The sequence below is a fragment of the Mobula hypostoma genome, chromosome 12, assembly GCF_963921235.1.
Source record: "Mobula hypostoma chromosome 12, sMobHyp1.1, whole genome shotgun sequence".
In the NCBI taxonomy this organism is placed as follows: domain Eukaryota; kingdom Metazoa; phylum Chordata; class Chondrichthyes; order Myliobatiformes; family Myliobatidae; genus Mobula; species Mobula hypostoma.
This window is the reverse complement of record NC_086108.1, coordinates 3,025,626-3,039,790: the sequence shown is the minus strand read 5'-3', so window position 1 is coordinate 3,039,790 and position 14,165 is coordinate 3,025,626. Positions and strand designations below refer to the sequence as shown.

Below are 14,165 nucleotides of genomic sequence, written 5' to 3'. Positions count from 1 at the left end.
AGAGATGCATCTCCACCCTGCCACCCATCTCAGGGTAAGAAGTCTATTAAGAACAAAAGACCATAAAATATAGGATCAGAATTAAGGTATTTGGCTCATCGAGTCCGCTCCACCATTTCATCAGGCTAATCCATTTTCCCTTACAGCTCCAGTCTCCTGCCCTCTTCCTGTATCCCTTCATGCCCTGATCAATCAAGAATCCATCAACCTCTGCCTTAAACATGTCAAATGATTTGGTTGCCCATAGCAACAAATTCCAGTTTCACCACTCTCCGGCTAAAGAAATTCCTCATTTCTGTTCTAAAAGGATGTCCCTCTATTTTGAGGCTATGTCCTCTGATCTTAGACTCCCTCACCATAGGAAACATCCTCTCCACATCCACTCTATCTGGACCTTTCAACAACCAATAGATTTAAATTCTTCAATGAGGTCACTCCTCATTCCAGTGAGTATAGGCCCAGATCCATTAAACGCTCCTCATTTGGCAAGCCTTTCAATCTCAGAATCATTTTCGTGACCCTCCTATGAATCCTCAGCACATCCTTTCTTGGATAAGGGACCCAAAATTGCTTACAATACTCCAAGTGAAGCCTCAACTGTGCTTTATAAAGCCTCAACATTATAGCCTTGCTTTTATACTCTAGTCTCTCCAAACTAAGGAAAGAAGCTCTCTATTACAACCAATTGCCGCTCAAGTTGATTTTAAAAATATAAATGCCAAGGCATACAATATGGAGTGGAGATCAGTCTGAAGTTCACTGAAGACTTGAAGGACTTGCTAGCCTATTGTTTAAGACTCATTCCCATTGAAAACAGCATGAACTTGTAGTGACAGAAGGAGACGGACACATTTGATCATATAGTCAGGTGTAAGCCATCTGGTTCATCAAGCCTGCCCCACCAATTATCAAGATCATGATAGGCCAAGTGAGCCAAAGCGTTTTTCTCTTTAGACCAAAGGATGGCGAGAGGTGTACAAGATGGTAAGAGACATAGATCAAGTGGACAGCCAGACAGCAAGGATGTAATGTTGAGACTTTATAAAGCACTGGTGAGGCCTCACTTAGTGTAATGCGAGCAGTTTTGGGCCCCTTATCAAAAAAAGGATGTGCTAACATTGTAGGGGGTTCAGAGGAGGTTCACAAATATTACTCTGGGATTGAAAGGCTTATCATTTGATGGGTCTGGGCCTATACCCACTGGAATTCAGAAGAATTAAGGCGGGGGAGGGAATCTCATTGAAACCTATCCAAATGTTAAAAGGCCAAGATAGAGTGCATGTGGAGAGGATTTTTCCTGTGGTGGGGGAGTGGGGGAGTCTTAGACTTGAGGGCACAGCCTCAGAATAGAGCAGGGGTTCCCAAACTAGGGTCCACAAACCCCTCAGTTAATGGTAGGAGTCAATAGCATGAAAAAAAGGTTGGGAACCCCTGGAGTAGAGGGATGTCCATTTGGAACAGAGATGAGGAGGAATTTCTTCAGCCAGAGGGTGGTGAATCTGTGGAATTCATTGCTACAGGTGGCTGTGGAGGTCAAGTCACTGGGTACATTTAAGCCAGAGGTTGAGTGATTCTTGATTAGTCAGGGCATGAAGGGTAATGGGGAGAAGACAGGGGATTGTGACTGAGAGGAAAAATTGATCAGCCATGATGAAATGGTGTAGCATGCTTGAAGGGCCAAATGGCCTAATTCTGCTCTTATATCTTATGGTCTACTTTTTTCCAGGGCGGAAAAGGCTAATACAAGGAGGCATAACATTAAGATGACTGGAGAAAAGTATGAGAGGATGGAAGTCTTTTTTAAACACAGAGTGGTGGGTGCGTGGAAAGCTCTCCCAGGGGTGTTGCTAGAGGCAGATACAGTAGGGATATTTAAGATTAAAAAATGGAGGGCTACATGGGAGGGAACGAAGGGTCCTGACGAAGGGTCTCGGCCTGAAACGTCGACTGCGCCTCTTCCTATAGATGCTGCTTGGCCTGCTGCGTTCACCAGCAACTTTGATGTATGTTGCTTGAATTTCCAGCATCTGCAGAATTCCTGTTGTTTATGGGAGGGAACGGTTAGATTGATCTTGGACTAGGGTAAAAGGTCATATAAACATCGTGGGCCAAAGAGCCAGTCCTGTGCAATATAGTTCCATCAGATGGTGGGGGTTGGTGCTTTTGCTGGTGCTAGTGGGGGGAAGGTTAATACCTTCTATACCATCTACAAATTTGCTGACGATATAACCATTGACAGTAGAATCTTAGATGGTGACGAGAGGGCGTACAGGAGTGAGATATGCCAACTAGTGGAGTGGTGTCACAGCTACAATCTGGCACTCAATGTCAGTAAGACAAAAGAAAGAGCTGATTGTGGACTTCTGGAAGGGTAAGACAAAGGAATACATACCAATCTTCATACAGGGATTAGAAGTGGAGAGAGTGAGCAGTTTCAAGTTCTTGGGTGTCAAGATATCTGAGGACCTAACCTGGTCCCAACATATTGATGCAGTTATAAAGAAGGCAAGGCAGCAGCTATACTTCATTAGGAGTTTAAAGATACTTGGCATGTCAACAAATACCCTCAAAAACTTCTATAGATGTACCATGGAGAGCATTCTGACAGGCTGAATCACTGTCTGGTATGGGGGGGGGGGGCTACTGCACAGCACCAAACGAAGCTGCAGAGGGTTGTAAATTTAAGTCGGCTCCATCTTAGGTACTAGCCTACAAAGTACCCTGGACATCTTCAAGGAGTGGTGTCTCAGAAAGGCAGCGTCCATTATTAAGGACCTCTAGCACCCAGGGCATGCCCTTTTCTCACTGTTACCATCAGGTAGGAGATACAGAAGCCTGAAGGCACACACTCAGTGATTCAGGAACAACTTTTCGCCCTCTGCCATCCGATTCCTAAATGGTCATTGAACCCCTGAACACTACCTCACTTTTTTAATATATATTATTTCTTGTTATTGAGTAGCTCACTGAGCTGGCTTGTTAGCTTGCAGACATTTCATTACCTAGCTAGGCAACATCATCAGTGCAACTTTAATAAAATGTTGGCGATCTACGTAGTTCATCACATGTCTGTGTATATGTGCCATTTCTACTGGTTACCGATGATGTAATCCACAATTGGTTTGTTAAAATCCGATTAGGTGATAATTCCCAGGCTTGTCGTTGACGGGCTTGACCAAAGATAGTGACATTAGTCCAGTCGAATTGATGTGCTTCACTGTCACAATGTATAGATACAAGGGAAAGTTGATCATGACAAGAATTCTTACAGGCTTTGTTCTCCACACAGAATTCTATCAACAAGCACGTCGAAATGAACCCAGTTTACATCCCACTTCAGCGTCAAGTCCTCAGTCCAGAGCCAAGAGGCAATTCACACCTGATTACACGTGTCAATGAGGACGACCTTAATCCTACATAACGGTCGACTGACACAACCTGGAAAACAATTATCACCAAATTGGATTTTAATGAACCAATCGCAGATTACATCATCAGTAACCAATAGAAATGGCACATATACCCCCACACAAATACAAACGGACAGTCATAGTCATACTTTATTGATCCCGGGGGAAATTGGTTTTCGTTACAGTTGCACCATAAATAATGAATAGTAATAGAACCATAAATAGTTAAATAGCAATATGTAAATTATGCCAGTAAATTATGAAATAAGTCCAGGACCAGCCTATTGGCTCAGGGTGTCTGACCCTCCAAGAGAGGAGTTGTAAAGTTTGATGGCCACAGGCAGGAATGACTTCCTGTGACGCTCTGTGTTGCGTCTCGGTGGAATGAGTCTCTGGCTGAATGTACTCCTGTGCCCACCCAGTACATTATGTAGTGGATGGGAGACATTGTCCATGATGGCATGCAACTTGGACAGCATCCTCTTTCCAGACACCACCGTGAGAGAGTCCAGTTCCATCCCCACAACATCACTGGCCTTACGAATGAGTTTGTTGATTCTGTTGGTGTCTGCTACCCTCAGCCTGCTGCCCCAGCACACAAAATATGATAGCACTGGCGACCACAGACTCGTAGAATATCCTCAGCATCGTCCAGCAGATGTTAAAGGACCTCAGTCTCCTCAGGAAATAGAGACGGCTCTGACCCTTCTTGTAGACAGCCTCAGGATTAATCACAGGACAGATAAAAGACAAAGTAGATCACCAACATTTCATTCGAAGTTGCACTGATGATGTTGCCCAGCTGGGTAACGAAAAGTCTGCAAGCTAACAAGCCAGCTCGGTGAGCCACTGAACAACAACATCCTCAACCTGAGCTACAAACCTTTTCCAATATCTTAAATATTACTTCTGGTTTTTCAATGATTTTTAATCTATTCAATATACGTATGCTGTTATTTATTTATTTATTATTTTTTCTTCTATATTATGTATTGCATTGAACTGCTGCTAAGTTAACAAATTTCACAACACATGCCGGTGATAATAAATCTGATTCTGAGGTTGTGATTTTCGCTGCTGCTTGTGCGTAGGAGGGGGAGGAGAAGCTTAGGGGTTCTGATGTTTCTGTCATTCTTTCTTTGGGTGGTTTTTCTGTTGGTGGATGTCTGTGAAGAGTAAGAATTTCAGGTTGTATACTGTAAACATTCCCTGATATTAAATTGAAACACTGAACTTCCACCTTGGCTTTACTTCCCTGCACTATATCCTTAATCCTTCTGCCCTTAATATCCAAATTGCCTGTTTTGAATGAACAATGGTCAACAGTCCTTTAGGATAGAGAATTCTGAATAAACTTCTCATCTCATTCTACCCCTTATTCTGACACTGCGACCTCTGGTTCTGAACTCAGACAGAAATATCCTTTCTGTATCCACCCTGCTGAGCCCAAAGAACTTAGAGTTTATTCACTGGAAGTTAAAAATAGGATACTCTCAAAGTCTCAATGAGTCCTGGGATTTGGACTTTGCAAATTACTTCTCGTTAATGAAAGTGTGTTCCAAAATTCAAGCAATGATGTTGACGTCTTACCATATCTGTGTAAATCTCGATAGCTCTGTTCAAACAATTAATGGCTTCTAAAAAAAAAATAAAAATGGAGAAAACCATTTAACATTAGTTTAAAAGAAATACCTTAGGTTACTAACAATGCACCCATTTCTGCCTGTTCTTTTAAATTTGAATATCATCTTAATATGTGGACACAGGCAGAAATTGTGCATTCAATTATCAAAACTCATCTACTGATTTCATAGACTCACAGGCATTAAAAAGGCATTTTGGCTCATTGTGTTTATACCGACTATCGCTATGATGCTGAGATATATCCTTGGATGTGCTGGGACACATCATCAGTGATGTAATCACAGTGATGTACATCATCAGTGATGTAATCTGCAGTCATCGGGTGTTTCAGGTCTTTCAACATCAGACACCTTCACCCAAGTGACCCAGCCAGTGTTGATCAGGCCCTGGATTGTGTTGGTCTATGGGTCATACCTCTTGATCCAGAACTACCTGGAGGGTCACTCAGCAACCTCTGTGACAGTTCTGGTGGCTCTTTTCTTTACAGCCCCCATAATGCCAAGTATAACATTAAATCCATTTACAGTAATCCCATTTTATTTTCAAGTTCATTTAATTATCATTTAACCATAAATGAATATAGCTAAACAAAACAGTGCTCCTCCAGGCCAAGATGCAAAATACATCACCAATACAGCACACAGCACAAATAGCACATATGGCTATGATTTCAGAAAAACATACAGTCACAGAGAGAAAAAAATATAGCCAAAGTCCTCAAGTGATGTGTCTGTATTGTCCTGATTCAACTTATTTTTCAACCGTGAACACTGGAGAGCAGTACCAACAGAAAGGGCCAGTCTCCAACCCAATGCACCCCACAGAGGCTTTCCCACACTGTCTTGACATCTCCTCTCCTGTTGGCTGTGACAGGCAAACCCTCTACACAGGCCTAGTCCTCCCCACAACCGAGGCAACACAGCTCCCCCACAGCTGACTAATGAACACGTGAAATGGACTTACAGCATTCTACATTACCAACGTCCAACAGGGTCTTGCAATCACAATAAAAATGTCCAAGCCAGTCACTCGCACCTTCTCGGCACAACAGTATATGACAGGTCCAGGTAACAACATTGCAACAGTAAGCAGTAAGTCTAGCTCCATTGCTATCGAGCAACCTGCTGATGGGATTGTCCTGCACTACCTGATAGGCTTAGTATCCAGCAGTGACCGGCTATCTTAAAAAAGACGTACAAGACAAATAAATCCACCTTTGATTGGATCTACAGTGGCTGCTAGGTCTGCAAAGTACCCATTGGGTCTCTAGATTCTATCACTCATCCGCACGTTAGGCCAATCGCAGCAACTAATTAACCAATCAATCTGCAGATTAAATCCACAGAATCTCAGGGAGAACATGTAAACCACGAAGAACTGAACCTGTATCAACTAATGTGTGAGACGGCAGCCTCCTTCCTTTTCAGTCCTAACGATGGGCTCAGCCTGAAACGTCGACTGTTTACTCTTTTCCTCAGAGGCTGCCTGACCTGCTGAGTTCCTCCAGCATTTTGAGAGGGTTGCTTTGATTATAAATGTACTTTGAACCAAGACACCACAGCAAATTCCTGATACATGTAAATGTGTATGGTGAATAAAACTGATCCTTGATTAGATAGGTCAGTTGACTTGTACATAAACAGAAGTCAGCTGTAACAGATTAAGTGAGTGAATCAATTTTGCATCACTATCTGCAAAAATATTCATCCTTACTAAAAGGGAATTTAAAATTTCTAAACATTTGCATTCCGATAAACAGTATATAAATGATTCCACATTCATGCATTGTAAACCTAATCAGCAAGGGGCCAATTTGTAAAGGTCAGGTACAGGCCGGAGCATGGCGGGGGGGGGGGTCCAAGCCCACTGAGCATCAAAGCAACAGGGTCCGGGTCCGAGTGCAGAGAACATCCTAATGTTCGGACAATTTACACACCGGGCCAGATGGATTGAGAAGGCATGGTATCAGGTCCAGAGGCGTGGGTCGGGTCAGATCAGTTCTCCTTGCTACTCCATGACACTTACTCTGGGCTGAGGGTGTGGGCCTGCTCCGGATTCATGTCTGTGAGCTTCACAATTTACCCCGCTGTGTGCTGAACAGAGGCTGACGGTGACAGCCTGTCCGTGAGCTTCACGATTTGCCCCACTGTGTGCTGAACAGAGGCTGAGGGTGACAGTCTGTCTGTGAGCTTCACCATTTGCCCCGCTGTGTGCTGAACAGAGGCTGATGGTGACAGCCTGTCTGTGAGCTTCACGATTTGCCCCGCTGTGTGCTGAACAGAGGCTGATGGTGACAGCCTGTCCGTGAGCTTCACGATTTACCCCGCTGTGTGCTGAACAGAGGCTGAGGGTGACAGTCTGTCTGTGAGCTTCACGATTTACCCCGCTGTGTGCTGAACAGAGGCTGAGGGTGACAGTCTGTCTGTGAGCTTCACGATTTGCCCCGCTGTGTGCTGAACAGAGGCTGAGGGTGACAGTCTGTCTGTGAGCTTCACGATTTGCCCCGCTGTGTGCTGAACAGAGGCTGAGGGTGACAGTCTGTCTGTGAGCTTCACGATTTGCCCCGCTGTGTGCTGAACAGAGGCTGAGGGTGACAGTCTGTCTGTGAGCTTCACGATTTGCCCCGCTGTGTACTGAACAGAGGCTGAGGGTGACAGTCTGTCTGTGAGCTTCACGATTTGCCCCGCTGTGTACTGAACAGAGGCTGAGGGTGACAGTCTGTCTGTGAGCTTCACGATTTGCCCCGCTGTGTGCTGAACAGAGGCTGATGGTGACAGCCTGTCCGTGAGCTTCACGATTTACCCCGCTGTGTGCTGAACAGAGGCTGAGGGTGACAGTCTGTCTGTGAGCTTCACGATTTGCCCCGCTGTGTGCTGAACAGAGGCTGATGGTGACAGCCTGTCCGTGAGCTTCACGATTTACCCCGCTGTGTGCTGAACAGAGGCTGAGGGTGACAGTCTGTCTGTGAGCTTCACGATTTGCCCCGCTGTGTACTGAACAGAGGCTGATGGTGACAGTCTGTCTGTGAGCTTCACGATTTGCCCCGCTGTGTGCTGAACAGAGGCTGAGGGTGACAGTCTGTCTGTGAGCTTCACGATTTGCCCCGCTGTGTGCTGAACAGAGGCTGAGGGTGACAGCCTGTCCGTGAGCTTCACGATTTGCCCCGCTGTGTGCTGAACAGAGGCTGAGGGTGACAGTCTGTCTGTGAGCTTCACCATTTGCCCCACTGTGTACTGAACAGAGGCTGAGGGTGACAGTCTGTCTGTGAGCTTCACGATTTGCCCCGCTGTGTACTGAACAGAGGCTGATGGTGACAGTCTGTCTGTGAGCTTCACGATTTGCCCCGCTGTGTGCTGAACAGAGGCTGAGGGTGACAGTCTGTCTGTGAGCTTCACGATTTACCCCGCTGTGTGCTGAACAGAGGCTGAGGGTGACAGCCTGTCCGTGAGCTTCACGATTTACCCCGCTGTGTGCTGAACAGAGGCTGAGGGTGACAGTCTGTCCGTGAGCTTCACGATTTACCCCGCTGTGTGCTGAACAGAGGCTGAGGGTGACAGTCTGTCTGTGAGCTTCACGATTTGCCTCGCTGTGTGCTGAACAGAGGCTGAGGGTGACAGTCTGTCTGTGAGCTTCACGATTTGCCCCGCTGTGTGCTGAACAGAGGCTGAGGGTGACAGTCTGTCTGTGAGCTTCACGATTTGCCCCGCTGTGTGCTGAACAGAGGCTGAGGGTGACAGTCTGTCTGTGAGCTTCACGATTTGCCCCGCTGTGTGCTGAACAGAGGCTGAGGGTGACAGTCTGTCTGTGAGCTTCACGATTTGCCCCGCTGTGTGCTGAACAGAGGCTGAGGGTGACAGTCTGTCTGTGAGCTTCACGATTTGCCCCGCTGTGTGCTGAACAGAGGCTGAGGGTGACAGCCTGTCTGTGAGCTTCACGATTTACCCCGCTGTGTGCTGAACAGAGGCTGAGGGTGACAGTCTGTCTGTGAGCTTCACGATTTACCCCGCTGTGTGCTGAACAGAGGCTGAGGGTGACAGTCTGTCTGTGAGCTTCACGATTTGCCCCGCTGTGTACTGAACAGAGGCTGAGGGTGACAGTCTGTCTGTGAGCTTCACGATTTACCCCGCTGTGTGCTGAACAGAGGCTGAGGGTGACAGTCTGTCTGTGAGCTTCACGATTTGCCCCGCTGTGTGCTGAACAGAGGCTGAGGGTGACAGTCTGTCTGTGAGCTTCACGATTTGCCCCGCTGTGTGCTGAACAGAGGCTGAGGGTGACAGCCTGTCTGTGAGCTTCACGATTTACCCCGCTGTGTGCTGAACAGAGGCTGAGGGTGACAGTCTGTCTGTGAGCTTCACGATTTGCCCCGCTGTGTGCTGAACAGAGGCTGAGGGTGACAGCCTGTCCGTGAGCTTCACGATTTGCCCCGCTGTGTACTGAACAGAGGCTGAGGGTGACAGCCTGTCTGTGAGCTTCACGATTTACCCCGCTGTGTACTGAACAGAGGCTGAGGGTGACAGTCTGTCTGTGAGCTTCACGATTTACCCCGCTGTGTACTGAACAGAGGCTGAGGGTGACAGTCTGTCTGTGAGCTTCACGATTTGCCCCGCTGTGTGCTGAACAGAGGCTGAGGGTGACAGCCTGTCCGTGAGCTTCACGATTTACCCCGCTGTGTGCTGAACAGAGGCTGAGGGTGACAGTCTGTCTGTGAGCTTCACGATTTGCCCCGCTGTGTGCTGAACAGAGGCTGAGGGTGACAGCCTGTCCGTGAGCTTCACGATTTGCCCCGCTGTGTGCTGAACAGAGGCTGAGGGTGACAGCCTGTCCGTGAGCTTCACGATTTGCCCCGCTGTGTGCTGAACAGAGGCTGACGGTGACAGTCTGTCTGTGAGCTTCACGATTTGCCCCGCTGTGTGCTGAACAGAGGCTGAGGGTGTGGGCCTGCTCCGGGATTCATGTCTGTGGACTTCCTTTTGCTCTGAATGCTGTTGCTCGTTTTCACTGTTTGCACGATTTGTGCTTTTTTCCCTCTTTCTCTGCGCATTGGGAGTTTGTTAGTCTTTTTTTTAAAAATGGTTTCTTTTGGGTTTCTTGTTTTGCGGCAGCCTGCAAGGAGATGATTCTGAAGGTTGTATAATTTATATGTACTTTGATAACACTTTAACACTACTGAAGAATCTGAGAGACAAAATGCTCATTTTAAGCCTTTAAAACACATTTTACACTACAATTCTGCAGTCTTTGGGAATATTTACAACAATAGTAGAGGTTACCTTGAGGGTCAGCTTTCTTAAAGGCATTTCCAGCATCCACGAAGTTTGTTGCAGCATCATGTTTGCTCTGCAAGTGTAGGTGGAGTTTAGCAGCTTCACAGAAGGCATTGCCTGCAGCTAAAGAGAAAAAGGTTACGAGTGGGTACCAGCAGCATCTGCTGCTCATGGAAATAAGGATCATTAGACTCTGGAGCAGAATTAGGCCATCTGACCTATCAAGTCTGTTCCACCATTCGATCATAGCAGATTTTTTTAAAAAATCCCTCTTTACCCCAATTTCCTGCCTTCTCCCCTAACGTTTGACACTTTTATTAACCAAGAACCTGTTTTAAATATACCCAATTACTTGGTCTTCACAGCCATCTGTGGCAATAAATTCCACAGATTCACATCCGTCTATCTAAAGAAATTCCTCCCCTCTGCCCTAAATGCAGATGAGTGTGAGGTTTTGCACTTTGGCAGGACAAACTAGGGTAGTACTTGGAGAACGAATGGCCAGGCATCAAGTGAGTCAGAACAAGGTGATCTGGGATTACTGCTCCATAATCTCTTGAAAAGGGGCATCAGAGGTAGACAGCATTGTAAATTAAAGCTTTTGGCACCCTGATCTTCATGAATCAAAGTACTGAGTACAGGACTTAGGATGTTACATTGCAGCTGTATCGGACATTGGTGAGGCCTAATTTGGAGTTTTGTGTGCAGTTCTGCTCACCTGCTACAGGAAAGATGCAAATAAAATCGGAGGAGTGCAGAGAAAATTTACAAAACTGTCACCAGGATTTGAGCAGCTAAGTTACAGGGAAAGGTTGAAAATTGTAAATGAAGTCCACATATAAAAACACACAAAAACATTGACACACATACGTAATGAGACAGACTCAAAATGGGGTTAGCTGTGCTAACCAGACTATTTTTCAAACTTCCTAACAAAGTTTTAGATTAATGTGGCTCTCGAATGGGTTTCACACCATTCTCCTTCCCCATAGATCTAAATCACCCTGCGAAGAGGTGTCAGTAAAATTCAAATGCAAAGGTGAAACATCACGCTTTGTTTGTGCTCTCACAATCTGAACAATTGGTAAAATGTTGCCTTGTTGCTGTGTGAAAGACTGCCACAAGTCACTTAAACAGCCTTAAAGGCAAAGCAGAGCCAAGAGGTTGAAAAACGAGAACAAAAAGTAGCATCTGTGGATGCAAAAAAGTGCAAGTCCACACTTTAGGTCAGGGCACACATTCGTCCAGAGTTATGACATAGATAGTACTGGCCCTTCAGCCCACGATGTTGTGCCAACCTTATAACTTACTTCCTCTCATCCACAAAGACCTCCATTTTCCTTTCACCCATGTGCCTATCAAAGAGTTTCTTAAATGCCACTAATGTATCTGCCTCTCCCACCACCCATAGCAGGGCATTCCACACACCCACCACTGTCTGAAAAAAAATTACCTCTGACATATGGAACCAAAAGTTGGACAATATCAAAACAAAATGAGGGAAGTTGCAGAAATGTGGTTTTTGAGAAGAATGATGAAGATATTGTGGAAGGACAGAGTAACAAATGAGGAAGTGTCGTGAAAAGCTGGAAGAAAAAGACAGCTGATATCAATGGGAAATGGCGGCTGGAATTTCTGGGACATATACTGGGAAAAGAAGCTCAAACATCTTGCAGTGATGGGAAAAATTGATGGGAGAAAAATATTGCGGTCCACATTGCATGGAACTCATGAGTTACATCAAGAGATGGACAGGCAAAAGTTTTGAACGGCTTATTAGAACTTCTCAGATTAAAGACAGATAGAAGACCATGATCATATGACATAGCACATAATAATGATGATGATGACCTCTGACATCCCCCTATACTTTCCTCCAATCACTTTAAAATTGTCCCCATTTGTATGTCATTTCTAGCTGTTCTAAGACTATCAGATGGACCCCAAGTATATTGTATTGTACCCCTGACCTCACAATCTACCTCTTTGTGGCCTGTCGTCTTATGGCCTATCTTCACTTTCTCTGTATCTGTAACAGTTTGGGGGAAAAGTCTCTGGTTGTTCAATCGGTCTATGATCTTGTTTTGTTCTTCCAGCATTCCATTTCTTTGTTCAATTAATTTGCCTGTTTGGGATAGGAAGTAGTGCCAAATTCAAATAGCAACCTACACAGGCACTGTATGTTGTCGGAAAGAAAGGCAAACCCACTATGGACAAGGCAGTCAGACAGCACAGGAACAAGCCCTTAAGACCAACTTGACCATGTAAGGTGCCTACCCATCCTGGCCATTCCCTCTTCTCCCCGCTCCCATCAGGCTGGAGACGGAAAAGCCTGAGAGTCCAGTCCACACCACCAGACTCAGGGGCAGCTTCTACCCTGGACTCTCGAATAGTCCCCAAGAATGACAAGATGAACATCTTAACCTCACATCTACCTCGTTATGACCTTGTACCTTATTTTCTACTTGCACTTCACTTCCTCTGTCAGTGTTACACTTTATTCTACATGTTATCTTGCTCACTGCACTGTGTAATGATCTGATCTGTATGAAAAGTATGCAGGACAAGCTTGTCACTGTGACAATAACAAACCAATACTTCACTGAAGATATCACATCACTGCTTGAGCAGGGGTTCCCAACCTGGGGTCCACGGACCCCTCGGTAAAAAACTGGTAAGACTAAAAAAGGTAGGGAACCCCTGACTTAAAGGGAGTTCTCAACTGTGGGCCAGTCCAAATTGCCAACTAATGAGTGAAACAGATACTAAATCACGTTGCAGGAACCAGTCTCCCCTCCAAAGACTCTGTCTACACTTCTCACTGTCTCAGGAAGGCAGTCAGCATAATCACAGACCCCACCCAGCCCAGATATTCTCTCTCTCTCCCCCCCCCCCACCCACCCCTCACTGGACAGAAACTACAAAAGCCTGACAGCATGTACCACCAGGCTCAGGGACAGCTTCTACCTTGGAGTAATAAGACTCTTGAATGGCTTCCTAGCACAATAAGATGAACTCTTGACCTCATTCTACCTTGTGACCTTGCACCTTATTGTCTACCTGCACCGCAGTTTCCTTGTAACCGTTACACCTTATTCTGCATCCGTTATTCTTTTACCTTGCACTATCTCAGTGTACTGTGTAATGCACCTTGGTACAGGGTGTTGTGATGTGAACAAAGTCACCAGAGGGACACTGCAGCTAGTGGATATTGAAGTGTTTTATTCAACAGAAACAAGCAACAGGCATCATATTGAGACACTCTTGGAAGAAGAAGCTTGCTTGACCCAAAATTGCATGACATTTTAAAAATGCTAGAGATCAAAGGTATCAGCAGGTCAATTCTATAGCTACAATGTATCTACAATGCTTCCTCTGAATTACATATAGTTTTCCACACACCTCCTTCTTCACACCCACAGTCCAGACACCCAAAACGGATGTTAACACCCTCTGACTCACAGCTGCATTCATGCATATGCAGGCATCTCAGGTCCAAGTGAAATGATTCTTTGTTTGTGATTGAGCCCAGCCTGCAGCTCCAGGAAACCCGTTGTTCTCAGCTGTGTTTTAAATTCTATCTGCAATCCACATTCAAATCTGAAGAATGGCAGCTGTTGAACTTAATATTTGCTATATACCCCAACTCCAGAAAACGCCCTTACACAGGTGACAATAATAAACCAATTCCAACTTTATTTGCATTCTGTTATTTCTTTTCCCTTGTACTACCTCCATGTGCTGATGTGATGAAATGATCTGTATGGACAGCATGCAAAAGTTTTCTACTGTATATGTGTGTGTGACAACAATAAACTAAAAGCTACTTGGTTGGGAACTGAATTGT

General features: G+C 45.5%; 1 protein-coding gene across 2 annotated transcripts in view; it reads right to left on the bottom strand.

The window, feature by feature from the left end:
* Positions 1 to 14,165, bottom strand: part of napab (N-ethylmaleimide-sensitive factor attachment protein, alpha b) — a 76,042-nt gene that overhangs the window by 38,535 nt on the left and 23,342 nt on the right. For both annotated transcript variants that reach the window (XM_063063496.1, XM_063063498.1), the window contains exons 3-4: positions 10,325 to 10,441; positions 5,001 to 5,047 (exon numbers count right to left, since the gene is read on the bottom strand). In XM_063063496.1, coding sequence (XP_062919566.1) covers positions 5,001 to 5,047; positions 10,325 to 10,441 — 164 coding nt within the window. The remainder of the gene's footprint in view (positions 1 to 5,000; positions 5,048 to 10,324; positions 10,442 to 14,165) is intronic.